The 27,418-nt window shown below is 31.9% G+C and overlaps 2 protein-coding genes across 3 annotated transcripts; both read left to right on the forward strand.

Moving 5' to 3' along the window:
• Positions 1-631: 631 nt before the first annotated feature.
• Positions 632-12,399, forward strand: LOC660240 (scavenger receptor class B member 1). Of its 2 annotated transcripts, none has more exons than XM_015980819.2 (9): positions 632-762; positions 6,885-7,040; positions 9,831-10,083; positions 10,136-10,277; positions 10,326-10,526; positions 11,183-11,423; positions 11,473-11,738; positions 11,790-11,918; positions 11,971-12,399. In XM_015980819.2, exons 2-9 carry the CDS (start codon positions 6,935-6,937, stop codon positions 12,175-12,177), a joined length of 1,545 nt encoding a protein of 514 aa, XP_015836305.1. In that variant the 5' UTR covers positions 632-762; positions 6,885-6,934; the 3' UTR covers positions 12,178-12,399. The 2 variants fall into 2 exon arrangements, with proteins under 2 accessions (XP_015836305.1, XP_015836304.1); XM_015980818.2 differs by lacking the exon at positions 632-762 and adding an exon at positions 4,157-4,420.
• A 54-nt stretch (positions 12,400-12,453) lies between these two features.
• On the forward strand, positions 12,454-17,126 carry LOC107398059 (keratin-associated protein 9-1). The gene is made up of 4 exons (XM_015980821.2): positions 12,454-12,585; positions 12,638-12,804; positions 14,630-15,242; positions 17,033-17,126. The coding sequence occupies exons 1-4, from the start codon at positions 12,492-12,494 to the stop codon at positions 17,089-17,091; spliced, it is 933 nt and encodes a 310-aa protein (XP_015836307.1). The 5' UTR covers positions 12,454-12,491; the 3' UTR covers positions 17,092-17,126.
• Positions 17,127-27,418: the final 10,292 nt, after the last annotated feature.

Genomic DNA, 27,418 nt, shown 5'->3' on the forward strand with positions numbered 1-27,418 from the left:
TCTGATCTTGAATATTTTATTTAGTTTTTTTACCACAGTACTTGAAATAACAATGACTTAATACCACACCTGATGGGTTTTTTCATAATTACAAATTCAATTTTGTCTGAAGAGTGTGCGAAAATAGAAAAGTAAACACAAATGATCCTCATGTCTTACACAACAATCGAAAAATTTCTGAAACAGTATGAGAACTTGAAATTAATTAATTGAGGATTTCTTGATGAGACTGGTAACAGCAGGATATTGCAACAAATTTGAGAGGACAATTTTAATTTTCCTTATTGTTTTTGTACGTCTATAACATTTAACAATTCAAATTTCTTTGTAGTTTATTTTAAGGAAAAACCTGCCAACGTAAAAAAAATTGTGACTTGTATGTTTATTCAAATTTTATTCAAATAGAAATTTAACATTTCGCGTTACAAGCAATGATTTACGCAGTTTGCAAAATTCGGAAACACAATCTTTGTTATTACAGCAAAAATTACTTAAATTTCCACTCGTAATCTAAAATTTCTAAAAATAAGTAATTAAGCAAACAATAAATTTGAATTTTCAAGATCTTTATCAAGGTTACAGTAAACATCATTTGCGCACACTGTAAGAGTCAAATGTTAAATCTGATGAACTGTAAACAAAAATATTGAGAGGCTGAGTATATAAAATGTCAAATTTTTACATTTCCTTCCCAGGCAAGTAAGTGCTAAGTAATAACACTAATTTAACGGTCTAGGCCAAGGTTTCCAAATATTTGATTTGGTAAGTTATTTTTTCGCTCTTGTGCAAAGAGATGGTTGAGGTGTGTGCATAAAGCGTGAAATAAAAATTTTACGCTTGTCTAGTCTTGAATCTTAATTGTCTCGTATGGTTTTTGTTTCATATCATTTTGTAACGATAATTTGGGTCATTGGGAAATACGGGTATTATTTTCACCATTTTTCACTTTCATACGATTGCTCTAAATATCTTTTACATATATCTTTTGAATAATAATCAAAAAACGCACATCTTGTTTTGGCTTTCTAGTGCACTGTGAAATACCAGATTTAATTTTTTATAACTTGACTGGTCACTTGTTTCGACAGAGAATGGCACCAAATTTCGAGTTCACGGTTGTTTATATTAATTTTTATAAAAACCAGACGCAAATTTTGTCAATTTTTGTTGATAGTCATTGGAATGTTAAATTCTGGTGAGCAAATTTTAGAATTTCAAAAGTCAGAATTTTTGAGATGTTAATTTTTTTAAGTAAACTTTTCACTGGAATCAGAGAATCATGTGTAAAACTGGATTCTTAAGTAAAAAATTTTTAAAAATAAAGATTTTTTAGGTCTTTAATTAGTTTTAGGAGTGATATTAAGAATGTGAATGTTAGATTTGAAGCCTCCGATACTATGTAATAAATTTATTAAATATTTACACATGTTACCTAAATAGTTTTATGTTGTGTCAAATGAAAAGTGCAGGAAAAAAACAAGGAAAGTCATATTTTATGCATTCTGAGAAAAACAAGTTTTTTAGTTTGTTATATAATGTAGTTATATTTAAAATACTATTTAGCACTTTATGGTTTCAGTTTTGAGGAAATATTATTACTTTTTAACATGTTTTTATCAGCGTCATACAAAGATTTTTTTTAATTACATAAACGAAAATCTATATTTTTTAATAAAAAAAAATAATACCTGTTTCAAATTTTTTACAATCCGAAAATATAAGTAAATCGGACTTCTTTTGTTTCAATATTACACTTAAAAGTCTCTAGATTCTAGAATCTTGAATAATATAGTATTAGAACTTCTAGAAATGGACAATTTTGAAAGTATTTGAACATCGATTAAAACAGTCTTGTATTCTTTATTATTTAAAAGTTTCAATTATTACTTTTAAACTTTGTAGAGTAGTCGAAAGTTAAAACATTAAAAACTTACTAAAACCATAATTTTAGAAACTTTAGTACATTAGAACATTAAAATCTTAATTCTAGATTCTAGATCTTAAATTTAGATTCTAGAATAATTATTTAATTTTACAATCTCAGAAATTGTACCTAATCTTGAAACTTAGAACAACTTTGAAACTTTAGATTTTCAACTTTTAGTTATTTAGAAGTTTAGAAGTTTCAAAGTTCACATGTTCAAGTCTAAAGTTTCGAAAACTTTGGGTACATATTTTAAATTTTAGAATCTTAAATTTTTTCGTAGAATGTTTCGAGTATAGAATTCTAAACTTCCAAAGCAAAATATCAGAATAGCAAAATTCTAAATAGCCTGCTATACCTAGTGTCATTTAGAATTCCAGAATTTTGAAATTCTAGTTTCTAGAATAAAGGGATTAATTTTAGAATCTTGGAAATTGTACCTAATCTTGAAACTTAGAACAACTTTGAAACTTTAGATCTTCAAGTTTTAGTTATTTAGAAGTTTAGAAGTTTCAAAGTTCACATGTTCAAGTGTAAAGTTTCGAAAACTTTGGGTACATATTTTGAATTTTAGAATCTTAAATTTTTTCGTAGAATGTTTCGAGTATAGAATTCTAAACTTCGAAAGCAAAATATCAGAATAGCAAAATTCCAAATAACCTGCTATACCTAGTGTCATTTAGAATTCCAAAATCTTGAAATTCTAGTTTCTAGAATAAAGGGATTAATTTTAGAATCTTAGAAATTGTACCTAATCTTGAAACTTAGAACAACTTTGAAACTTTAGATCTTCAAGTTTTAGTTATTTAGAAGTTTAGAAGTTTCAAAGTTCACATGTTCAAGTGTAAAGTTTCGAAAACTTTGGGTACATATTTTGAATTTTAGAATCTTAAATTTTTTCGTAGAATGTTTCGAGTATAGAATTCTAAACTTCGAAAGCAAAATATCAGAACAGCAAAATTCCAAATAACCTGCTATACCTAGTGTCATTTAGAATTCCAAAATCTTGAAATTCTAGTTTCTAGAATAAAGGGATTAATTTTAGAATCTTAGAAATTGTACCTAATCTTGAAACTTAGAACAACTTTGAAACTTTAGATCTTCAAGTTTTAGTTATTTAGAAGTTTAGAAGTTTCAAAGTTCACATGTTCAAGTCTAAAGTTTCGAAAACTTTGGGTACATATTTTGAATTTTAGAATCTTAAATTTTTTCGTAGAATGTTTCGAGAATAGAATTCTAAACTTCGAAAGCAAAATATCAGAATAGCAAAATTCTAAATAACCTGCTATACCTAGTGTCATTTAGAATTCCAGAATTTTGAAATTCTAGTTTCTAGAATAAAGGGATTAATTTTAGAATCTTAGAAATTGTACCTAATCTTGAAACTTAGAACAACTTTGAAACTTTAGATCTTCAAGTTTTAGTTATTTAGAAGTTTAGAAGTTTCAAAGTTCACATGTTCAAGTCTAAAGTTTCGAAAACTTTGGGTATATATTTTGAATTTTAGAATCATAAATTTTTTCGTAGAATGTTTCGAGTATAGAATTCTAAACTTCCAAAGCAAAATATCAGAATAGCAAAATTCTAAATAGCCTGCTATATCTAATGTCATTTAGAATTCCAGAATTTTGAAATTCTAGTTTCTAGAAGAATCTCAGAGATTGTACCTAATCTTGAAAGTCTTAAAACATTAGAACAACTTTAAATCTTTAATCCTAAAGTATCAGTTATTTATTATTTTTAGATTTTAAAGCAGTAGAAGCAGATTAAAGCATAAAAAACTTATTTTTGAATGTTTTAAATGTTAGAACATTAAAACATTAATAAAGTTTGAAAAATCGAAGTATTAATCGTAAAACATTTGGATTCGTTAGATTTTAAAAGATTTTGACAATAACCTTTAGAAAACTAGAGTTTTATTTAGAACTGCAGATTCTAGAAACATTGGATAATATTATAGAACACTTTGATTTCCCAGCGTACCACAGCTTCACTTGGAATTTCAGAAATTTGGAAAACTTAGGACCTTACTATTTGAAAATTCACTCTTTTTTCTGGATCCTGAAAACTTTGCATCTTGAAATTTTCTAATCTTTGGTCAAAGTCTAGAAAAATTTCGGACTTTTTTCCTTTTTTTTAACAAGTACAGGAACTCGATAGAGTTGGAAATTGAAAATAGCGTCGAATGCGACCTTTTTCGGCTTGTAAATGAAATTCCGCTCACAGCAAAGGTCGGCAATCGCGGAACCGTTTTCCCGCCTCATCTTTCGCAACAATTCTCTCTACCACCGAAAACCCCCCGTCAACCTTCACACGCCCAAACCTCCTCATCGCAAGGTCCTCACGTCCGGCTATCCCACCCCTGTCCCAAGGTCACCCGGACAAATCCGGAGTCGCAACACTCACTCGCATTTTAAACGTTGCGTTTGTGCGGTGCTCACGTTTGGATTCCGGTGCTCTGCTGGTGCGGCGTTGCGTTCGCGGAGCCCAAATCTAGTAAGTACGAAAATTCGCACACAGACACCATTTCATAACACATTCGAGTTCAAAGTCGACCGGTTTTGGCGAAATTTTGACGAAATCACAAATATTTAGGGCGAGATGAGCGGAGGGTTGCGTGGCTGGCCTTTGGGGAAGGTCCACTGCGCAATGTCAAAACAGCGGAATTTTTTTATTAGTGAAACAGTTTTTTCTTCCTGATTCTAATTTAATCAAAGATAAATCTTGCTAATAACTCTTCCGTCCTTGCTATTTTTTCTGTTAGTTCCTTTAAACCTGCGTCATAATTCACATAATGACAGCTTCCTCTTTGCGATTTTATAACGTATTATTTCAAATTTTAATTATAAGCTCCAGTAAACCGGTTTAAGGTAAATAAAACAAACACAAACTCTATTGTCGATTAATTAGCTAACATCTTCCATTAACATAAAGCACAATTTATTCAAAATAATTCAAATAGTTACAATACAACTACAACTTTATTATTAGTTGTAATTAATTGCGGATTTAAAGATTTCCGTTTTATTTTTCCCACATTTTTAATTCTTTTACTTTCTGTTTGAAGTTTCGTCACTTTAATTAGTATAAAAATATATTTGATATAGGGGTCATCAAACGTTTTTGTTTTTCTGCAATAAAATAAAATGCTAATTAAACAAATACACTTTTATTGTAAATAATTACAAGTCACATAATTACATTAAATGAACATGTATTTGTTACAAATACCACTAGCCTCGTTATTTAATAACAATTTTATTGGCTTTAATTCGGGTTAAAAATGCACGTATCAAATAATTTAAATTGTTAATTTGCAAAATCTGGGCTAATTCCTCCCTTGGAGTGCACTAAATAAACACAATTCACAAAATTGTTAGATTAAAGTATCAAATTAGAAACGTATTTTTTGAGATTTTTTCTTCGCTTTTTGTTTTGTTGTTATTGTTATTTCTTTTTGTATTATTATTTTTGAAACTCAAACAGAGAATTTTAAAACTAGGACATTTCAGAATGTTTTTTCAAGATTTTTGATTTTTAACTCAAATATCAATTGTTTTCAATTTTGGCTTATTTTTTCAGTCTTGCAGTTATAGAATCGCATTTTTTTCTTTTACAGAATCTCTTTAAAAATATTATAATCCCAAAATCATCTTAAAACCCGGATTGAAAAATGCCAACATTTTGAGACTTTTTTCTCTTTTTGTTTTGTTGTTATTGTTATTTTTTTTACATTATAATTTTTATTTATTATTATTATTTTTAAAACTCAAACACAGAATTTTAAAACTAGGACATCTCCGAACTTTAATTTTAAGATTTTTGATTTTTAACTTATCAGTTCCTTATAATTTTGGCTTATTTTTTCAGTCTTGTAGTTATAGAATCGCATTTTTTTCTTTTACAGAATCTCTTTAAAAATGTAAGAATCCCAAAATCATCTTAAATCTCGAATTGAAAATTGGCAACATTTTGAGATTTTTTCTTTACTTTTTGTTTTGTTGTTATTGTTATTTCTTTTTGTATTATTATTTTTATTTATTATTATTATTTTTGAAACTCAAACACAAAATTTTAAAACTAGGAAACCTCAGAATGTTTGTTTTAAGATTTTGGATTTTTAACTGAAATATTAGTTGCTTATAATTTTGGCTTATTTTTTGTTTTGAGTTTTGTTATTTTAGTTATGACATTAAATTTCTTAGATCAATATTATCGTTAAGATCGGAATTATTTTTTGTATTTATCTCAATCTTAATTAAGTTTTTTATGCCTCATTAACATAATTATATCAACACTCTCGTATCATTCAATTACGTATTTATCGGAAGAAAAGTAAAAATGATAATTACAATAATAGCTGTTTATCTTTTCTTCACAATCCGTCATTTTTTCGCCAACTGTGTGTCATTGACATTCCTTTATTATTTATAAACAAATTTAATTTTCCATTCATTTTATCTCCAACTTCATTCATGGTAGAAGTGTTCTTTTGTCCAGAGAGTGACTAGATTTTCCTTTCCCTTTTCAAAACACACACACAAACAATAATAATAATAGTGACACTAATGCGGAAAATTTGTCTCCCAAGTAGGCCAAAACAATTAATTTCATAATTAAATTATTTTGTCCGAAATACGCAATTAAAACACAACATCAGACACAAAAGCACGAATTTTGTCACCTTGTGCGGCAAATTATCAGATAAACGATTATGTCTTTGTTGTTAAATACGATTAAAGCCCCCCTCCGCTCTCTCTGTGAAAATTCCTGGTGCGGAAGGTCAGTCATTACGCCATCATTAAATAAAGCACAAATAAATTTCAAACCACCAATTTTAAATAATAATTTTCTCTCTATGTGTAATAAATCGAATTGGTCCAAGTGGGTCATTGTTAGCCTACTCGATTAATAAAAAAATCGAATCAGGTCTCGAATGTGCTCTCAATAATGTGCACAGGTCGCCCTACGATGCTCCAGCACGCACGCAGCTGAATCTAGTCGGCCGAGATGTCTGCCATAGAAGACGAGATCAGCACGGCTGATACTGAAGATGCTCTACTCAAAGGCTCGAGAAACAGCTCGGAGACGATCAGCGAGGGAACGTCGAAGCGACGTAAGTTTTTTTTTCTTCTATACTTAGAAGTAATTACGTTATTTTGTAATTTAATCGATTAGCAAATGTTCTACTTCGAAACCGCTGATTTGGTCGGAAAAAACGACACTTGCTCGTACTTGAAATGCGTTACGTTCACTCGCGGTGATTGGACAAAGGGGCATTGAGGGGCAAAAATCGAGCTGGAAATGTGGGAGCAAAAATCATAATTTAAACAAAAAGTAGAAAGGGAGAACCAATTCAGACATTATTACGCCGATTGCGCCGCAAAACGCCCAAAAACAAACACAAAAGACAAAATCAAACGAACAAATTTCAATTTTTGACGATGTTCAGCACCCAAAAATTTTTTTTTTATAAATTTATAACATAAATAAAACCGGGCATAAAATAGTAAGTCGCTAATTTTTCGCTTTTTTCCCCAAAATTTCCATTTTTTTTTAATTAGAAAAGCATACACAAAAAATATATCTCGAATTTGCATGTGCTCACTTGGGCTTATTGAAGACCTCTTGTACATTTCTCCAATCTGGTCTCAAATCCATTAAATTTGCTGTTACTGCGCCTATTTGAAGTAATCGCGTCTACAGGATTAAGACTAAATGCACATATGATATAAAATAAGGTCTTTTCGAATATTTAAATTTTTCAAATAATCTCATTTTTTTATAAATGTGTTAATTAATTATTATTTTTTGGTTAATTATGCTTACAGTAAAAAGTCTAACTACAAAAAAAAAAGAATAATTTTGTGTTATTTTGTCCTAATTCGTCGATGTCGTTGCATTACGAATTAATACTTAGATAAGATTTTTTGAACTAAATATATGATTCGAGCTTACAGGATTAAGACTAAATGCACACAAAATATAAAATATGGCCTTTTCGATATATTTTTTTCCATTTTTCTATCTAGATATTTATTATTTATTTATTTATTTTTTGATTAATTAATTCGAGCTTACAGGACTAAGACTAAATGCACACAAACTGTAAAATATGGCCTTTTCGATATATTTTTTTCAAGGCTTCCCAATTTTTTCTTTAGGTATTTATTTATTTATTTTTATTAATTATGGTTACAGTAAGAAGTTGAAATACAAAAATTTAATAATCTTGTGGTAATTTATCTAAATTCGTTGATGTTATTACCTACATAAGATTTTCTGAACTAAATAACTAAATGAATCGAAAACTTTTCAATTTGGACTTAAAACTAGAAATAGTAGTATAAAAACTATAAATACAATGTTTTTGCGACTGCATTAACTAATTCTGGCGTATGAGATTAAGACTTTGTGCACGCAAGCAAAAAAAAGAAACATCCTTCATATATCCTTTTAAAAATCCTTAAGAATCTGACTTTTTGAGTTAATTATTAATGACAAATGAGACATTAAAGAAAAATTTGGACTATCTGACGTAATTCGGGATTACACGATTAAGACTCAATGCACAGAAGGTGCAAAAAGGCAATTTCCTGATTATTTCGTAAATATATTTTCAAAAATCCGTAAAATTTAGAGTTTCTTTATGTTAATTATTGTAACACGATAAGAAATCCAATTTGAAAATCCAAGTAAGTGTAACGTTTTTTAAAGCCACATTTTAGTAGCAAATTTTTCAAAAAAAAATATTGTTTCAGTTTGGCAGGATTAGGGTTGTGCGCCCCATTTGGCGGTATTTTCGAATTGCAAAAATGTTTTTGCCGCTAATCAAGCGTTTAAGTAGTTTTTTAAGTTTCCTACTTTTGTAATTATCATTGTACACTTTAACTACATAATAAATAAGCAACAATTGAGTAATTTTGCGCGAAAAAGTCGTAAAAGACGTCTCAATATGGCGACCGCAAGTATCAATTTTGAAAAAAACTGTCATCAACAGACTTGATTTTATCGTTCATAAAGTGACATAAATTATAATGCAATCGCGATACGTGTATACCTATATTCAAACTCATTCAAGGTTGACAAATATAAAGTATACACAATTACTTGTAGTAATTACAAAATCGAAAAGTCGTAAATGTCATGTATACGTTTCAGCCTAATAAAATAAACAAATTTCATTCACTTTTCAATAATAAACAAACGAGATTTTGGAGGTGTGATTCCGAATTTGTGATTGGAAAATCGTGACCTTATTTACCTAATCGAAGAAAGCCCCACTTATAACACTCTGGTAAAATTTCCGAAATGACGCAATGCTGCCAACCGTGAACTTACGATGCATTTCCATTCACTCAGTCGGCTGTGATCCTCCATTTTGCAATATGGAGCACATTCGTTAATTAGATTTCAGTTCGCTTGAACAATAATTAATTTATTATAAAACATTAGGAAATGCGACGTTATTGACATGGTTTCGTACTTGTAAGAAGTAATTTGCATTCGATTACGACACGCGTCCATTTAATAATACGACTGTATTGTCCGTAAATACTCACATTAAAAAACGAAAAACGAGCTCATCCCCGGGAAATTGCGCCCCAAGGACAAAAAAACCAAAAAAAAAACCAAAAACTAGCCAGAATTTGGCCTATTCTAGTGAGTTTGTGCGAAATAAGTCATTTTTTGACTTATATGAATCATTTGAAAAAGACAAAAATATGTTTTTGGACTTTTTGGGAAATAAAGGGGGCTGTGTTGAGCCACGAGCCGCCACTGCTGCCAACGTGAAAATGACACGCAGTGAAAGCGCTCAAGGCCGCTGCAACTATTATGCAAAAGTTGGCCGTGAACTTGATCTACGTGAAAGTTCGTCGTTCTAATTATGGCAACACTGTTCCAGCGTGGTGTTACGTCATCGGCGGCGGGGTTCTACTCGTCTGGGGGTTGGCGACGCTGATTTGGACGCCGTTTGAAATACTAATGGCCGAACGCCTCCGAATGACGCCGGGGTTTCCCCCGTACGAATGGTGGAAAAATCCCCCAGATGAAGTCATAATCAGGGCCTACCTCTACAACGTCACTAATTCCGAAGAGTTCCTAAATAACCCGAACGTTAAAATAAACATGGCCGAAATCGGCCCGATCGTCTTCATGTTAGTTAGCGATTTTTTAGGTCACTCTGTAATATTAACGAGATGGTTTTAGGGAGAAATTGACACATACCAACGTGACCTTCAACGAAAATGGCACCATGACCTATGTGGCAACGCGAAAGGCGATTTTTTTGCCAGAACTGAATAGCATTGATCTGAATGCGACCATCGTGGTGCCTAATTGGGCTCTGCTGGTACGAAAAATGGAAAAAAAAACGAGCGGTTATAACCGATTTTTTTAGGGCATCGCGTCGTATTTGTCCGAACAGAGCTTTTTCGTTAAGTTAGGGTTTAACCTGTTGACGAGATCGGTTAAACCGCAACAGTTTGTTAAGTTAACCATTGATCAGTTCCTGTGGAACTTCACAGATCCGATGCTGGATGCGGCCTATAAAATTGCGCCGTTTCTAGTTCCGATCAAAAATCTAGGGATCTTGTCGCGGGTAAGTTGCCGCTATTACAGAAATCTGTGTAAATCCCCGATCTTCGGTAAATCCCCGATTTTTTTCTATGTTACTTATAACTTTAATCCCATGCATACTAAATTTTATTACAAAACGTTTAAGAATACATAAAAAAGCCAGAAAACAAGTTAAAATTTCAGTGTTTTTACTGTTTTCGTTGAAAACTACTTTTGCTATTACAGAAACCTGTAATAAGATTCTCGGTAAAACCCCGATTTTTTTTGTTAATTAATTTATTGGAAGATCCTTTTAGAAACATAGCAATATAATAACCATCCTTAGCTTTTTTATTGCAACATTATGTGTAATTAACAGAGAACAAATTACAGAAATCTGTAATTGCGTCCAGGGAATCCCCGAGTTTTCCATATTTGTTATTAAAAAACAATTAAAATCTTCCCTAAATCCCCGATTTTTTTTTAAATTGATTTCGCCGTAGCTTTTTTACCAATGCTTTTCTGATTGAGTGATAATATTAATGCAGAAACGTGTAATTAGCTAATAATTTCTTGCGTAAATAATGTTACTTAATAAACTCTAATTTGTCTATAACGCTGACTTTGGAACCGCCCCACGTGAGTATTTGTCGTTACAGAAACCTGTAATTTCGCCCGGTAAATCCCCGCTTTTTCCAGATTTACACAAATTTCACCAACACTGTAACAGTGTACATTGGGACGAAATACGGGGACGAGAATTTCTTCCTCATTGATAAATACGACGGCTCTAAGGACCTCCCCAATTACGGGGCTAGTTGTGGGGGCGGAGTCGTGAATTCATCAGAGGGCGTGGCTTACCCTCAATACATCACCAAAAACACCACTCTTAAGTACTGGCGGAAGACATTTTGCAAAATGGCGGTCCTCCACCATCGAAGTAAGTGACAAAATTAATGAAAAAATCACGACAAGCAATTTTTTTGTAGAAGATGTGTCTAAATATGGGGTTAATGCGTTCCGGTTTGATTTAATCGACTCCATTTTTAACCGAACGGAGCCGAGCGAAGCCGATTGTTTTCGGGGGCAGCCGGATTTACCCGATGGTCTTTCGGATATTTCCAAATGTCATTTTGGGTTTCCCCTAGCTACGAGTTTCCCTCATTTTCTCCACGGTGACTCGATTATTAGATCGTACGTCAGTGGAATGAAGCCAAACCGGACGAAGCACTCGTCTTACCTCATCGTTGAACCGGTACTTCCCCTAATATATATAGTTGAGTTGGTTTTATTTAGGGATTTTCAGACCACAGGGGTGCCACTCGAATCGGCGGCCCGGTCCCAAAGCAACCTAGTCGTGCGTAAATTGACAGGTTTTAATGAATTAGTCACGCCTTTCAGCGACACTGTCATTCCTATGTTCTGGTTGGAATACGTGAGTCACGTGACGTGTGACGTGTGGTGACGTGATTGGTTGTTTGTTGCAGAACCAGATGGGCCTACCTTGGTATATCATCGGCTTGGTCTATTTCCAAGTCAACGTTCTTCCGATTTTTCAGCGCTTTTTCACAGCCTTCTTACTGACGGGAAGCGTGATCCTCTTCTGTTTCTATATCAAGCACAAGCGGAAGCAGCGGCTACTAGATAATAAGGTTCTCGTGTTCGAGAAGGAGTTATTTATGAAGAAACCCTAGTTTTAAGTTATACACGCAGTATTGTACCATTGCTCAATTATTTTCTAAGAAAGTGTCATTTTCTAAGGGGAAATTTGTTGATTTTGTAACGTTTTAGTCGTAAATTAAATAATAGACCAAAGTTTCTCATTAAATGTGATACTTTTTTGTTATGTTGGCAGCAACATCTGCGACGCTAATCATTAGCTTAGGCAATTTTTGACAATAAATAAATAAATCAGCTACGTGCGGAATAAATGTCAAAATTTAACGTCATTTTTCCCTCCCTGTGAACAAATTCCTGTGTTTCCCCCGCAATAAGGGTATGTGTTAACATGTCTTGCTGCGCACGGTGCGGCCAAGGCATCTGTTCGACTGCTGGTAAAATCGCGCTTAACAAAGTCTGGCATAAGGGCTGTTTCTGTTGCTGTAAGTGCGATTTAAGTTCAAATCAAGGTTTTTCACCAGTCGCAGTCTACAGATAACTGTAATCGACCGTTGAATGTGCGCTCGGCCAAAATCTACTACGGAGAGGTTTTCTGCGCCTGCTGCTGTCCTCCGAAGGAGGTGTGCAGAGTTAACTCGACACCGAGCTTCAATTACTGCGAGAGGATGAGGACGGTTTGCTGCAAGTCGAGCGACTCTGATGTAATTGATTTTGAGTCAAAAAAAATTAATTCTTACGTGACAAAAATCGGTTAAATTTCTTACGAAAGACGTGTTTGAAGACGAATTTAACGATTTTTTTTGCTTAATTTTAACAGAATTTTCGAAATTTAATGAATTTCTCGTTAGAGTAAGAAACATTTTTGCAGTTTCCTACTTTTTTGAAAAGTTTTTCGAATTCAGCAAATTTCACTCTAGATTTGTCAAAATTAAGGCCAAAAACATTTTGGAAAAATTTTATGGTTTTCTGATGGGATTTCTGTCTTTTGTCAATATATTTCTGCTTTAGCCTTTCGCTAAAAACTGAATTAATGCATTCATTTTCAGCAAAACACCTTATCTAATTTAACAAAGTCACTACAAATGTTTCTAAAATCGCAGATAATTTGAGAACTATTTAATATACCAACGATTTTCCATTTTATTTGACACATTCTCAAATAATTTTAAGTTCAAAACGGTGAAAAGAAATATTTTTCTATTGCTTTAGGAATTTTCTGCTTCGTTTATGCAAAATCTTTTAAGATTTGTCATCGAAAAATTAAAATAATCACAGATAATAGATTTATTTTTGTTTTGTTTTTATAATTTAGTGAGTTTTCCACTGAAAAACGCTTCATAACAAATGATATTTACTATTCAACCTACTTTAATGATTCTCCAGTTTTGTTAAAAAAAAACACAATTTTGCAATTTTCTACATTTTTTCAAAATATTTCTAATTTAGTAGAGAAAGTTTCATTTACAAATGTTCCTAAATTTTACTATTCAACATTTTGTCTGATTGAAAAATTGTTCTAAAGTAACTTGACACAGACTTAAATTTACCGATTAATTAATTTAATTTAACCGATGTTTAGCAAATCTTTCGTATTAATCGAATTTCTCGTCGAATGTTCTTAATTGAATAAAACGAGCTTAAAAAACATGATTTTTTTGTTTTTTTTTGTGAAAATATTTCTGCTTTAGTGCGAGTCAGCCTTTTATTGAAAAGTGAAAAGAAAAATTAACAAAAAATATTGCATTTTATTTCATGCTTTATTTTGTGAAAATACTTCTAATTTAGTAAATATTAATTTAGCTAATAAAAATCCTAAATCCACAAAAAAATTAAGTTTTATCTAATTTATCACTAAATTTCCACTTTGGTTTTGCACATTTTCACAATTTTTTTCGATTTTCGCCGAAAATTGAGCTTCTAAATTCATGGAAAGTAATTAGTATTTTGTTAATTAAGGAATTTCCTGGTTCATTTTTGCAAGATATTTTGACTTTAGTAGTGAATTTCTCCTCGAAAAATGAACATAAATGGATTTATTATTCGATTTTTTTTCTGATTGAGTGAGTATTCGACTGAAAAACGCTCCCAAATTCGTAACAAATGATACACTTCAACTTACTTTAACGATTTTCCAATCGTCAAAATCTTTGTCAATATCCTTGAAATTTAGTAATATTCTTCTAAAAACAAATTAATGCAAGTGAAAACTAGCACATTTCCGATTTTTTTGCAACATTTTTTAAATTTTGCAAGTTCAAATGTATGTCAAAGACTTTATTTTATCGTTTGGTGTAAAAAAAACTGTAATCCCCTAACATACTTTTCATCAAAAAACTTTTGTGCCAATCTTCGAAAACTTGAAGATATTGGTCTAAAATTTTTAGATAACACACGATTTACGCAATATAAGTATTAGAAATATTTTGTGACATTTAGCAATTTTAAATCGAAGAAAAATTAATTTTTGAAGAACTGTCTTTTTGTTTGGTAGAAATAATAAACTGAAATTTTGGTTCAAATTTGAAGGACTGCCCCCGCGACGTCCACTCCTGCAGCTGCATCCCCTCCTGCTGCCAAACTCCCTGTCCTTGTCAAGCCTGCTGCGAAGAATCCTGCTGTGAAGATCGCTGTTTCAAGCGCATCCACTGCCGTCCCCGCTCCCCCAAACCCCTCAATTATCCTCCACGTCCTCCCAAATGCACTTGCAACAAATGTTGTCCTCCTCCTCCAATGAAACGTTGTCCGGATCCTTGCTGTTCCAGGAAAAAATCCTGTCGACCTCCTCCCTGCCCTCCCACTCCACGTTGCCCTCCACCTCCACGCTGCCCTTCCCCACAACGTTGTCGATCGCCATGTCCTCCTCCCTCCAATAATTGTTGCAAGAACAAAATGATTTATTTTCGACCTCGATGTCCGAGTCCTTCATGCGGACGTAGTCGAAGTTGTAAACCACGTCCTTGCAAGAGATGTTGTTCGTGTGAAGATAGATGTAAGAGATGTGGAGAGAAAGTTTTTGCAGCTGAGAAGGTTTTAACGTCGCATGGGTCCTATCATTTGGGGTGTTTTTCTTGCTATTGTTGTTGCAAGTCGTTGTGTGTGAAGACGATGTATGAGGCGTGCGGGGAGATTTATTGCAGACGTAAGTAAAAAAAATAAAAGTGGCCAAAAGAATTACGAAATTGTGATTAAAGTCTGTATTATTATGTAAGTTGAAAAACTATCGACAGATGAGAGCAAAAAAGTTCTAAGACTATAATTTTTGTTAAGTCTATCCAAAAAAAAAAAAAATAAATATATATTCAATGTTTTTGAATATAAATGCTAAAACTGTAAATATTTGACGATTTTTTTTCTTCGAAATACTTATAGGTACGTCTTTGTCTTTGTAAATGGATAAACTGCAATATATGAATATGATTCTTTCATTTCGTTTTTTATTACAGAGATGGTCTTCTTAATTTTTTTTAATAATTAACAAAAATAATTATCTCGAATAACTCGGCTACGCCTCAGTCTAAAAATATATGATTTATGAATATAGAAAGTTTGTCTCATAAATAATATATACTTTTATATACTTTTTTTATATACTTTTCATATATTTTTTATATACTTTTATATACTTTCTATATTAAAAAATAAAGAAAGAATAGTAATGCTGAAGTGATAGAAGTTAGAGATAATGCAAAAATTAATCATTCTATGTTTTCATATTTTAAATTTTAGTAAAATATCTACAGAATTTACGACCAAACGCATCAAGATTAAAATTTAGAATTCCAAAAATTTTAAATTCTGAGCTTTGAACATTTGAATTCAAAAGTATTGATTTAAATGTCTCAAATTCTAGAAATTATTATTTAAATGTAGAGTTAAATATAAACTTCAGGTTATAAAGTCAAAAAAATATATTTCCATCTTTGAAATAACCTGGCTTTAGAGTTAACTTTTTTTTTTCTAACTCAGAGCTAAGGTAGGAAATAAGATAAAGTTTAACAGATTTAGAAGTAGAAGAGTTAAGTTGACTTAACTATTTGAGTCTAAAGTTAACTCACTATTGAAATAATTGGTCCAACATTACTTAGATTTTATAAAACAGAAATGGAAAAAAATCTTAAAATACGCCAGTTAACAGAACATTTTCTAAATGCATCAAATTTTAATTTACGCTTCAAAAGAAAATTCTAAAATTTTCAAATTCAAGAGCACAGATTATTGGTGTTTAAAAATTTAAAGCTGAAGTTTGAAGATTCGAAGTTTGTCTAAGTCTAAAAAATTTCAAGGACCAGTGTCGATAATTTTGAAATCTTGCGATTTTCTATTGTTTTACACAATTTAACATCTAAATATTCTGACATTTTAAGATTTAGAACAAAGAAATAAAATAGATATGTCCAGATTTTACGATCTAACCTTTGAATTGAAGGTCAAGAAATTTCAAAATTTGAGACATTTAAAAAATTTGTAAAAGGTTTTATTTATTTAAAAAGGTTTGCTTTTCACTTACAGTACTATTTGAAGAAAATCTTAGGTTTTAAAATCTAACTTTGAGTCTTGAACGAGACTGTATCATGTAGGCAACCAAATAAACAGCAGGGTTCACTAGAAGGTAACAAGAGTACACTTTTACAAATATCCTTTCTTTTTTTATTAAAATGACATGTTTTCTTATTAAATTATTTGTTCTCGTAACTGATTTTTCGTAAATTAAAGACTGGTTTATAGAAGCGTTATTAATTTAATCCGCAATTAAATGCGTGATTAACTGATCACGTGACCAAATTGAAGCAATTTGATTTGTCCATCCGCGTCTTTAACATTTAACAACAAATTAAATTTTAACAGAGCTTTCTATAAACCGTCCCTAAGTAATTCGTTAATTTAGAAGACGTAGAAAAAAAATTGTATGTAACCCGTGTATTGTTTCAGAGTGCTACAATAACTACTTCGGCATCAGCAGTTACGGCTACTGCGGCAACGTCTGCTGACGTCATTTCACCACCAATAAAATAACAAAAAGCAACATTTTGTGTTTTTTTTTCTATTGCACACACAGCGTCGTAGGCGTGGCGAAAAAATGATGAATCGTCGCAATTTTTCCGTCCGACCCTAACGCTACAATGAAATATTTGGCGCGTTCTATTGAAAATTGAGTAATTATGTGCATATTTTACCACCTTCGATAGAAAAATAACCCCGAATGAAAAAATTGGTATTTTTCGGGGTTGAATTAAACACGTTGTACATTAGAGGTCGGAGGGTGGGGTGGGGGAGGGATCAATTCCCGGCGTGTATTTTTGAGTTAATTGGATTTGAAAGGCGCATTTCCACTTGCCGCACTCGGGATAATTAAATTTTTAAAGCGCTTTTCCGGCGTAAGACGGATTTTTCCGGCGAGATAATTAAGCCGGAGGGATTTTCGTTCTGGTCAGTTTACACCCCTGTCAAAATATCAAAGTGAAAAATCACACCGTCAAACACACTTGTGTTCGGACATTCACTAACAAATATATAATCCTCCCCCAAGGAGGGTGCAGACGCACGTCCTAATCAGATATCGACAACGGGCGCAAACCTAATAAAACGGAAGTGGAGCAAAACTGCCAACTTTCAAGACAATGAGTATTAAAACTATTATTACTCATTTACAATAACGTTCAAAACTTTATTTAGGAGGCAACAAAAAAATAAAATATCCTAGAAATAATCTTAGAAAATTAGACAACTCTGCATATTTTTTCATACAGTTAACACTCAACAGTTATTTTTAATAGATTTTTTAAATCCAGACTTTTTGAATAGTTTGTCAGTGACTAATTTTTCCACAATTCCTAGACGACATTTCAAAAAGTTACAATTTTTTTCACGAATTCAGTAACTTCTTTCTTATTTTCTTATTTTAATTAATTTTCTTTTTTTTTCTTATTTAATTGTTTTCATTTTATTTCCTTACTTTCTTATTTTGTATGGAAAAATGTGTTTTTTACTGCGATTTTGCATTTCTCGCGTTACTTCAAGAGGATTTTTATCAGTTTTCTATTTTTTGAAAATTTTTGGATTTGCAAATTTTATTTCAAAAATCGGTAATTCTGCCATTTTTAGAGTTTTTGAAAGCGTATTTGAACCATCAAAAGAGAGAACTTATATTTTTCCTTCAGTGTGTTCAAAATTGGAAAAAAGTTTACAAAAGCCAAATTATAAGAGAGTTAAACAACAAAGAACTGAAAAAATTAAGAAATGAATATGACATATGAAAAATTGAGAAACTAAAAAGCTGAAATACTAAGAATAAACTTAAAAATTGTGTGATTGAAACACTAAGAAACTGTGAGATTGAAAGATTGAAAGCCTGAGAACATAAAAAATAAGAAGTTTGTTAAAAGTTGAATAACTTGAAAAAGTTAAATGCAACACCCAATTCTTTGTTTTTGCTTCTCAAAGATCATTAAATTGTCTAAAAAAAACATAACTCATAAATTTCAAATGCCTAAGTTAATAACTAAAAAGATATAAGATTTTTGACCAAATTTGGTATCTTTTTCCGTTTTGTGAGAGAATCTTGCGAAACAATTGAGTTTTTGCTGAAAAATTTGCGAAATGTTTGAGTTTGAACACGAACCAATTGCGAGAATCAATCTCAAAAACAAATCGATCCACAATTTATCCACGATTTTTGAACCCAAGTGTAATAGAAAACTCTTAGAAAACAGCGAAATTCCAGGTGGTTTGGCCGACATTTACAAAATAATCAAACAACAATTTTTTGTTCAGTTTTGAACGCCTTATGATTGGTCTGTTTTTTAGTTGGGAGTGCAATATTTCTCCGATATCCAATGACAAACGCTTAAATCGTCTTGCAATTTTTTGTGCATCAGATAAACAAGTAGGAGATAAAATTTATATTTTTATTGGTCAATTATTCAATCCTGGGACAAATGAGACACCAGTGAACCGGTTTAAGGGCCGGTCTTTCTCACAGAACGGAATTTTACTTAGATGTGAATAAAATGGTCGATTCTGCTTAGTTTTTGAAATAATTAGATTTTTTTTGGATTATAGTCATTATTAGAACACTAATAAATTAAAACATTACATTTTGCATACAAAACACAAAAAAAACTGGAAAAACAGTGAGATTAGAATTCTTATAGATTAAAGTTTTAGGAAAATCCCTTAAAACTTGCGGATTTTTAATTTGTCAGTTGACAAGCGCAGCCTTCTGCGCTTTATGCTAATGCCCCATCCCCGGTGAATCCCCGTGTCGAACGGTTTTATATTAATAAATATGAAATTTTCTACAGTCGGGCCACGCGTCCGTATTAAACGCATATGTCCTTTTATTCGATTTTTATTTACGCTTGATATTATTTCGTACGGTTCCATCCCATTGTTCACACCCCTTCTATCCGTTTCGTATTTAATGAAAAGGCGAATCGGTCACAGTCGCTCTATATAAAAAAAATCAAAATAAAAAATCGGAGCTAAAATCAGATAAATATCCCGAGACTAGGCGGAAATGTAATGGTTGAGATGGTCGGTGATGCATGCGGAAATCTTTGCTTTGAAGAGTCAAAGTCTCATTATCGTGTCCATAACATGCAAAGGGCTGTCCAAAACACACGCTATTAATAGCAATTACCCCAAGGCGGCGTTTAAATACCCCATTACGGGTCACCCCCGTTAGACATGTAAGTGACATTTATGTATGACTAGAGAACCAGACCAGGGTGGTTGGATGGATAGGGCGCTACTGTTACCGAACGATCAAAAGAAAACCGATTCAATTTGCTGAAAAAACAACCAGGGAATTGGATTCTATGGCCTGTGGACCAAGCGAAAATTTCTAGATTTTATGATTTAAAATCAACAAGAAATTTATTCGTAGCAAAAAAATAAAAGAAAATTTGGAGACAAGAACACAAAAACAATGGAAATTTAAAAAAATTTTAAGTTTAAAGTTTTCAAAAAAATGCCCATTTATTTCAAAAAGTGGAAAAAGGTACCTAAAGTTCAAGCATATTTTGTAAACGAAAAATAGTCAAAAACTGTCTTTTTGGATAAAATTAGGCCACTATTTTCAAAAAAAATTGTAAAAAAATAACGCATCGAAAAATCATCGTTTTTGGCAAAAATACAAGCCATTCTGAAGCGATTTTTTAAGAAGGGAACCAATAAATCTATAAATAATTCCAAAAATTGAAGTTATAAATGTTTTTTTGCAAGATTAAACTTATTTTTAAGCAATTATAGAAACTAACTATAAGCTGTTTCAAAACTATAAAAACGCCAACGTTGCATTTTACCAAAAAATTTTTTTTCATGTAAAATAGCTATTAATGATTGGATATCTCACTGAAAGTGTAAATTACATTAGCTATTTTTTAAAGTGCATAAATAATTTATAACAGCTAATTTTGAGAGAAAATGCGGCGTTGTTATAGTGTTGAAACAACTAGTACATTATACGTTCAAAAATTTTTTTCAATGGAAATTTTACTTTTGGAATTTGAGACGAAATCTTTGAATTAGGGGAATTTAAAGGCAAGATTGTTTTGTGTTAACCCCCAGGTCGGTTATCGATTCACCTCAGCGAAAGAATCGGCACACAGCCTGCCGACTTTTTTGCAATATAACATTATATATGCATTATAATGGCGTCCAGTCGTTTCCTCCTCCTTGTATCTCGTTTTGGTAGTGAAAGAATGAGCTGAACGACTGTGAAATCCCGGCAAAGTTAAAGCATTCATATTATATAGAGAGTTAACGTTCAAATATGCCAGAAACAGAAATTGAAACGATCCGAATATATGTTTTAGTTTTTCCTCTGAATCGCTCGATGTGTAGTATTCGAGGCGAAAAAGCCGGCGGGAATTGAAACGTCTAGTCATCCATGAGTAGTTTTCGAATTTGGCGCCGCGTCTACGAGGCGCGTTCGAAATTTATGTGACGCATTATAGCGAAATAAAGCACTTTTCGCGCGTCGATCAGTTCGTAAATCAATATTTATTGGAATGGAATTGATGCGGAATTGTTGCAAGCGGGAAAAAAGGGGTGAAGTTTAAATTTATCGGCGACCGACGTGGAAAAACATAAAGAATGAGGACGGGTGATATATGACGGTTCACAAGTGTTTGCAACAAACGTCTTTTGAGTTACGACCGATACACATGAATCGGATAAAGGAGCGTTCACGCGTTCACAGAACCGGAAAATCTATGCTAATTTATAATGATTGTAATGAGGCGTGCCGCCCTTATTTATATTGAAAATATTTTAATAAACGGATGGTTAGGACACAAGGGACGTAATTAGGGACGGGTGGCGGACAACCCTTTATTTTCACTCACTTATCAAACGATAAGGGGCATTTCCGGAGCTAAAGCCCAGATAATGCCGCTCAAGGGCTTTCAAAAATTCATACACTTTTTTGAAGAAAACAAACTGAAAAAATCATACTCTTCAGAACATTTGAATTTTTTCCAACTGATATTTTTTATAGTTCCAAAATAATTCTTAGAAATTGACATAATTTCAATAGTTGTAATTAAACTCCGGTAATTTCAGAAAAAGTTTCCACAATTCCAAAAAAAAATTACAGCCATTCAAAAATAATTCGAATAACGTATACTTTGAAACTTCTAAAGTGTTGATATTTAAAATCATTGTATTTTTTAGAATCTTAGAATCTTTGAGTGTTAGAATTTTAAGAGTTTTATAAAATCTGGTAACTAGATATCGGATTAAACTTTTGAACTCTGATGAATTTTTAAACTTTTGAATCTTTAAAACGTAGAAATTTGCATTCTTTTGATTTTAGAGACATAAAAACCCAATAGAAATGTTAGATCAAAACATGATCAAATTTTGAGAAATATATATTCCTAAAAAAATTTTTCGCATTATTTAGATCTTGTAATGTTCAAAACTTAAATACCCAAAATCATTGAATTTTAGAAATATAGAAACATTAACACAAAGCCCAATTTTTGTTGACTTACCTACGTACGAATTCTGAGTAAGTACTGTTTTAAAAATTAAGTATAGTGGACAAAGTTGATGTCAGAATCAAAGAAACTTTACTTAGGGATTAGATAAGTAGTTTTTTGATTCTAAAAATCTTTAATGTTTAGAAAGCTAAAATCTTTAAATTTTAGAACAATATAGAATCGAAAAGTGATCAAATCTTAAAAAATATAACTGTTTCTTAATTTTTTTACAAATTGCATGATTTTGATTTTAAAATTCTAAAAATTCTAAATTAGATTCTAGAAATGTTGAATCGGAAAATAGCATAATTTCGGAACTCTAAAATATTAGAAACTTTATAATGTAGACATTTATTTATTAAAGTGAAAAAAATTGTATTTTCAAAAGATTAGGTTAGGTTTTTTGAGTAGAAATATCTAAATCTTAGACGATTTAAATGTTAAAAACTAAAGTTTTGAAATTTAGAAATACACCGAAACACCAGGAAAAAACAATAAAACAGCAACAATTTTTGTTGTTTTGACTCAAAAAATTTATGATTCTAGATCATCATAATAAGTTTAAAAGTAGAAATTCAAAATTGGGTAGATATTACGTATTTTACACGAAAAAGAATTTGATTTTTTTCGTTAATCTCTAAACTTGATGTTGAACTCTCTGATCTAAATACTCGAAAAATTATAGAAACAAATATTTTTTTTGTAAAATTACAAATTATAATCTTAAATCTTTAAAACCTTTGAAGTTTGGAAACCTGCATGGAAAAAGGCCTTTTAAAGCTTAAAATCTCAAAATTTTTGAATTCTTCAAGAATCAATGAGTTGGAAAATAACAAAATCTCGGGATATATTTCAGAAACTTTAAAATGCAGACATTTTTTTTTGAACTTTTGGATCGTGGAAAAAGAAACCTCAAATTAGACTCGTATTTTTAAGCCTTTTTGAGTTGACATCTTAAAATCATAGATGATCTAAAGCTTAGAAACTAAATTTTTTAATTAGAGATACGTTTACATAAAAACTTAGAGAAACATCGAAAAAGTGTTTGTTTTAACGTAGGATTTAAATTTTATAGGCTTATTATTTTGAAATTAAAGATGAAGACGTGAATTTCCGCTTTCTGGTGCGATGGCAGTTCCGGGTCAGCACCCGTTCGCATTTAATTAAATCAAACTGATCCCTTCCATAAATAAACCATAAAAAAATAATTAATTAATCTCTTAATTCGCTCCCTCCGCCTCCTCCCGCCCCATCACACTTTTCCCCGAGAAAAGGGAAAGAAAGAAATTAATTTGTGATGAAATAAAGAATAATTAAATCCGTCCCTGTTCCCCTCCCCATCCGTCGTCGGCCCTCCTGCAAACGTCAAAAGCAAAAGCCTTTATAAATTAAAAAAAGCCCGCTTCAGAAATAGGATTTTTTCGGCGAATGTACGGCGATGTGTATGTGAACCGTCGGTGGTTTTTTTCCGGTTGAAAGTCAAATTAGCGCATAAATATTTAAATTGGACGGGTTTAGCAAGCACTCGAAGTAAAAACAACAATTTAGTGCCCTTTAAAAACACATCGGCGTGCTGCGTGTAAGGGACGTAACAACTAGAATTAGTATCGTTATTCTGGCGATTCATTCGTGCGTGAAATCGAGCCGAACACAAAAGCAGACGTTCCTAAAGGGTTGATGGCTCAAACCATGCGTCTAATCGATGATTAATTGGCGTCTTTGCATGCGAATTATCGAAAATCAGGGCACCACACGAGTGCATAATGGGGATGAGGAGCGGCGAAGGAAGGGCAGGCCGTCGAGAGGCGATGTTAATTAATATAGACACAATAAAACTAAGTGCGCTTTGTGTTGGAATGCTGCAGATTTCGTTTTTACCCGGTTATAATATCCAATATAATATACATCAACCGCAGAAGCCTGAAGATTAATATCGTACTAAGGCGCTCGCGAGGGCTGTGTGCCAAATCGCTGCAAAGCTGCACCAAAGAAAAAGCACATTTTTTACAAATTTGAGCGAAATTTCTTAAATTCAAGAGGCCAATAACACAAATTCTTCAAGTTTTAAACCTAATAATTCTAGATTCTGAAAACCTAGATCTCAAAACAATAAATTTGTCTTTTTTTATTTTTTGCAAAAATGCAATTCTCTGTTATGGGCGAATTAGCTCGGGAAAACATTTTTCTTTCACTATTTTTTTCAATTTATTTATTTATTTTCAATTTAATTCTCTAATTTTTCACCATATTCCGTCAAAAGATACCGGGCGTATAAGTTGAATTTACAATTTTAAAATTGTTTTTACCTTTTTTGTGACTTTCAGTACGTTTTTGGCCGAACATGGACATAATTTCTCCAAAAATCACCAAATTTTTGTATTTTCTAGTCAAAAATAGTGGACGTGCGCAAATCCTACCGGATTCGCAGTGGCCATGATTTTTATTAACAATGTTTTTCGAGACTTTACTAAACAAACTCAGTTAACTAAAAATTTTTAGACATAAATTATTTTTTTTTTATAATTTAAGAAGTAAGTCATCTAATGATTCAACGCTAAAGTTTAAAGTTATGTTTCACCTTTACGTTCATCTTTTTTTCTCTCAAAACAAAAGATATTTTCTACTTTTATTACAATGTGCTCGTACGTTTACAATTTGGCGCCTTTACGTACTTTTACTTTTGTCGCTTTATTTTCTTATTTCTGTCAGTTTTATGCTCCGCTTTACGTTTATACGTCTATGTGTTCTCTCAATCTCTGATTTTGCTTACGTTTTGTTTCACTTACCTTTTCTACACTTTTTTTCATAGAAAAATTGTTGCTCTGATCCGGGTTCGAACACCCGACCCCCCTGGTCGTAAGTGGCGCTTATACCACTGAGCCACCAGGTCCCAGGTACTGTCCGTCTTTTGCAGATATTTTAACACAAACTTTTTAAATAAATCAACATTACAAACTATATAATTGCAATAATTCACCTAAAACGTAAATACTTTCAGTTCAAAAGTCTGCGAATTAGCTAGAGAAAACATTTTCTTCCACTTTTTTTCAATTTAATTCTCTAATTTTTCACCAGATTCCATTAAAAGATACGGGCCGTATAAGTTAATTCTACAATTTTAAAATTGTTTTTACCTTTTTTGTGACGTTCAGCACGTTTCTGGCCGAACATGGACATAATTTCTCCAAAAATCACCAAATTTTTGTATTTTCTAGTCAAAAATAGTGGACGTGCGCAAATCCTACCGGATTTGCAGTGGCCATGATTTTTATTAACAATGTTTTTCGAGACTTTACTAAACAAACTCAGTTAACTAAAAATTTTTAGACATAAATTACATTTTTTTTATAATTTAAGAAGTAAGTCATCTAATGATTCAACGCTAAGGTTTGAAGTTATGTTTCACCTTTACGTTCATCTCTTTTTCTCTCAAAACAAAAGATATTTTCTACTTTTATTACAATGTGCTCGTACGTTTACAATTTGGCGCCTTTACGTACTTTTACTTTTGCCGCATTATTTTCTTATTTCTGTCAGTTTTATGCTCCGCTTTACGTTTATACGTCTATGTGTTCTCTCAATCTCTTATTTTGCTTACGTTTTGTTTCACTTACCTTTTCTACACTTTTTTTCATAGAAAAATTGTTGCTCTGATCCGGGTTCGAACACCCGACCCCCCTGGTTGTAAGTGGCGCTTATACCACTGGGCCACCAGGTCCCAGGTACTGACCGTCTTTTGCAGATATTTTAACACAAACTTTTTAAATAAATCAACATTACAAACTATATAATTGCAATAATTCACTTAAGACGCAAATACTTTCACTTCAAAAGTCGGCGAATTAGCTGGGGAAAACATTTTTTTTCACTTTTTCTAAATTTAATTCTCTAATTTTTCACCAGATTCCATCAAAAGATACCGGGCGTATAAGTTGATTCTACAATTTTAAAATTGTTTTTACATTTTTCTGTAACTTGCAGCATGTTTTTGACCGAAAATAGACATAATTTCTCCAAAAATCACCAAATTTGTGTATTTTCTAGTCAAAAATAATGAACATGCGTAAATCCTAACGGATTCGCAGTGGCCATGATTTTTATTAACAATATTTTTCGAGACTTTACTAAACAAAGTCAGTTAACTAAAAATTTTTAGAGATAAATTAAATATTTTTGTTCAATTTTTTTATAATGTAAGAAGTAACTCATCTAAGGATTCAACGCTAAAGTTTGAAGTTATGTTTCACCTTTTCGTTCATCTCTTTTTCTCTCAAAACAAAAGATATTTTCTACTTTTATTACAATGTGCTCTTACGCTTACAATTTGGCGCCTTTACGTACTTTTACCTTTTGCCGCATTATTTTCTTATTTCTGTCAGTTTTATGCTCCGCTTTACGTTTATACGTCTATGTGTTCTTTCAATCTCTTATTTTTGCTTACGTGTTGTTTCACTTACCTTTTCTACACTTTTTTTTATAGAAAAATTGTTACCCTGATCCGGGTTCGAACCCGCGACCTCCCCCGTTGTAAGTGGCGCTTATACCAGTGGGCCACCGGGCCCCAGGTACTGACCATGTTTTGCAGATATTTTAACACAAACTTTTTAAATAAATCAACATTACAAACTATATAATTGCAATAATTTACCTAAAACGCAAATACATTCAGTTCAAAAGTCGGCGAATTAGCTGGGGAAAACATTTTTTTTACTTTTTTTAAATTTAATTCTCTAATTTTTCACCAGATTCCATCAAAAGATACCAACCGTATAAGTTGATTCTACAATTTTAAAATTGTTTTTACATTTTTCTGTAACTTGCAGCACGTTTTTGACCGAAAATAAAAATTTTGAAATCATTCTTGTCGAGATTTTGTAATTAGATTAAAATGAAATGTAGCCAAGACATTGAAAAAGTTGTAGAGGCCAAAATACTCCCACGCAAAATCTCGTCATGATTGCACAGAATCCACCTCCACTCAAATCTGACATTCCGCTTTGTCAACTTATCCACATTATACCCTCCTCGCAAATTCATATATTCATGCGTTCATACAATAGAACCGTTCGCTTCAGCGGATTTTCCAATTATTTTTGTTTCCGTTTCGATTCAACTCCACCACGATTTCATTTAATTTTTTACCTATTGACAAAACAAGGCTAATCGCTCTCTTAACCGGCCCTCTTCAACCCCAACCCTAAGCCGGGACCACCCTAGTAGCATACCTATATCGGTTAAAAAAATAATAAATCGTCCCGCTTTGTGAGAAAACTATCAATAGGAAAAAGGCGAAATCGGGAACCACCGATGTTTGGTCTCGTGTATGCAA

Source organism: Tribolium castaneum, chromosome 8, assembly GCF_031307605.1.
Source record: "Tribolium castaneum strain GA2 chromosome 8, icTriCast1.1, whole genome shotgun sequence".
In the NCBI taxonomy this organism is placed as follows: Eukaryota; Metazoa; Arthropoda; class Insecta; order Coleoptera; family Tenebrionidae; genus Tribolium; species Tribolium castaneum.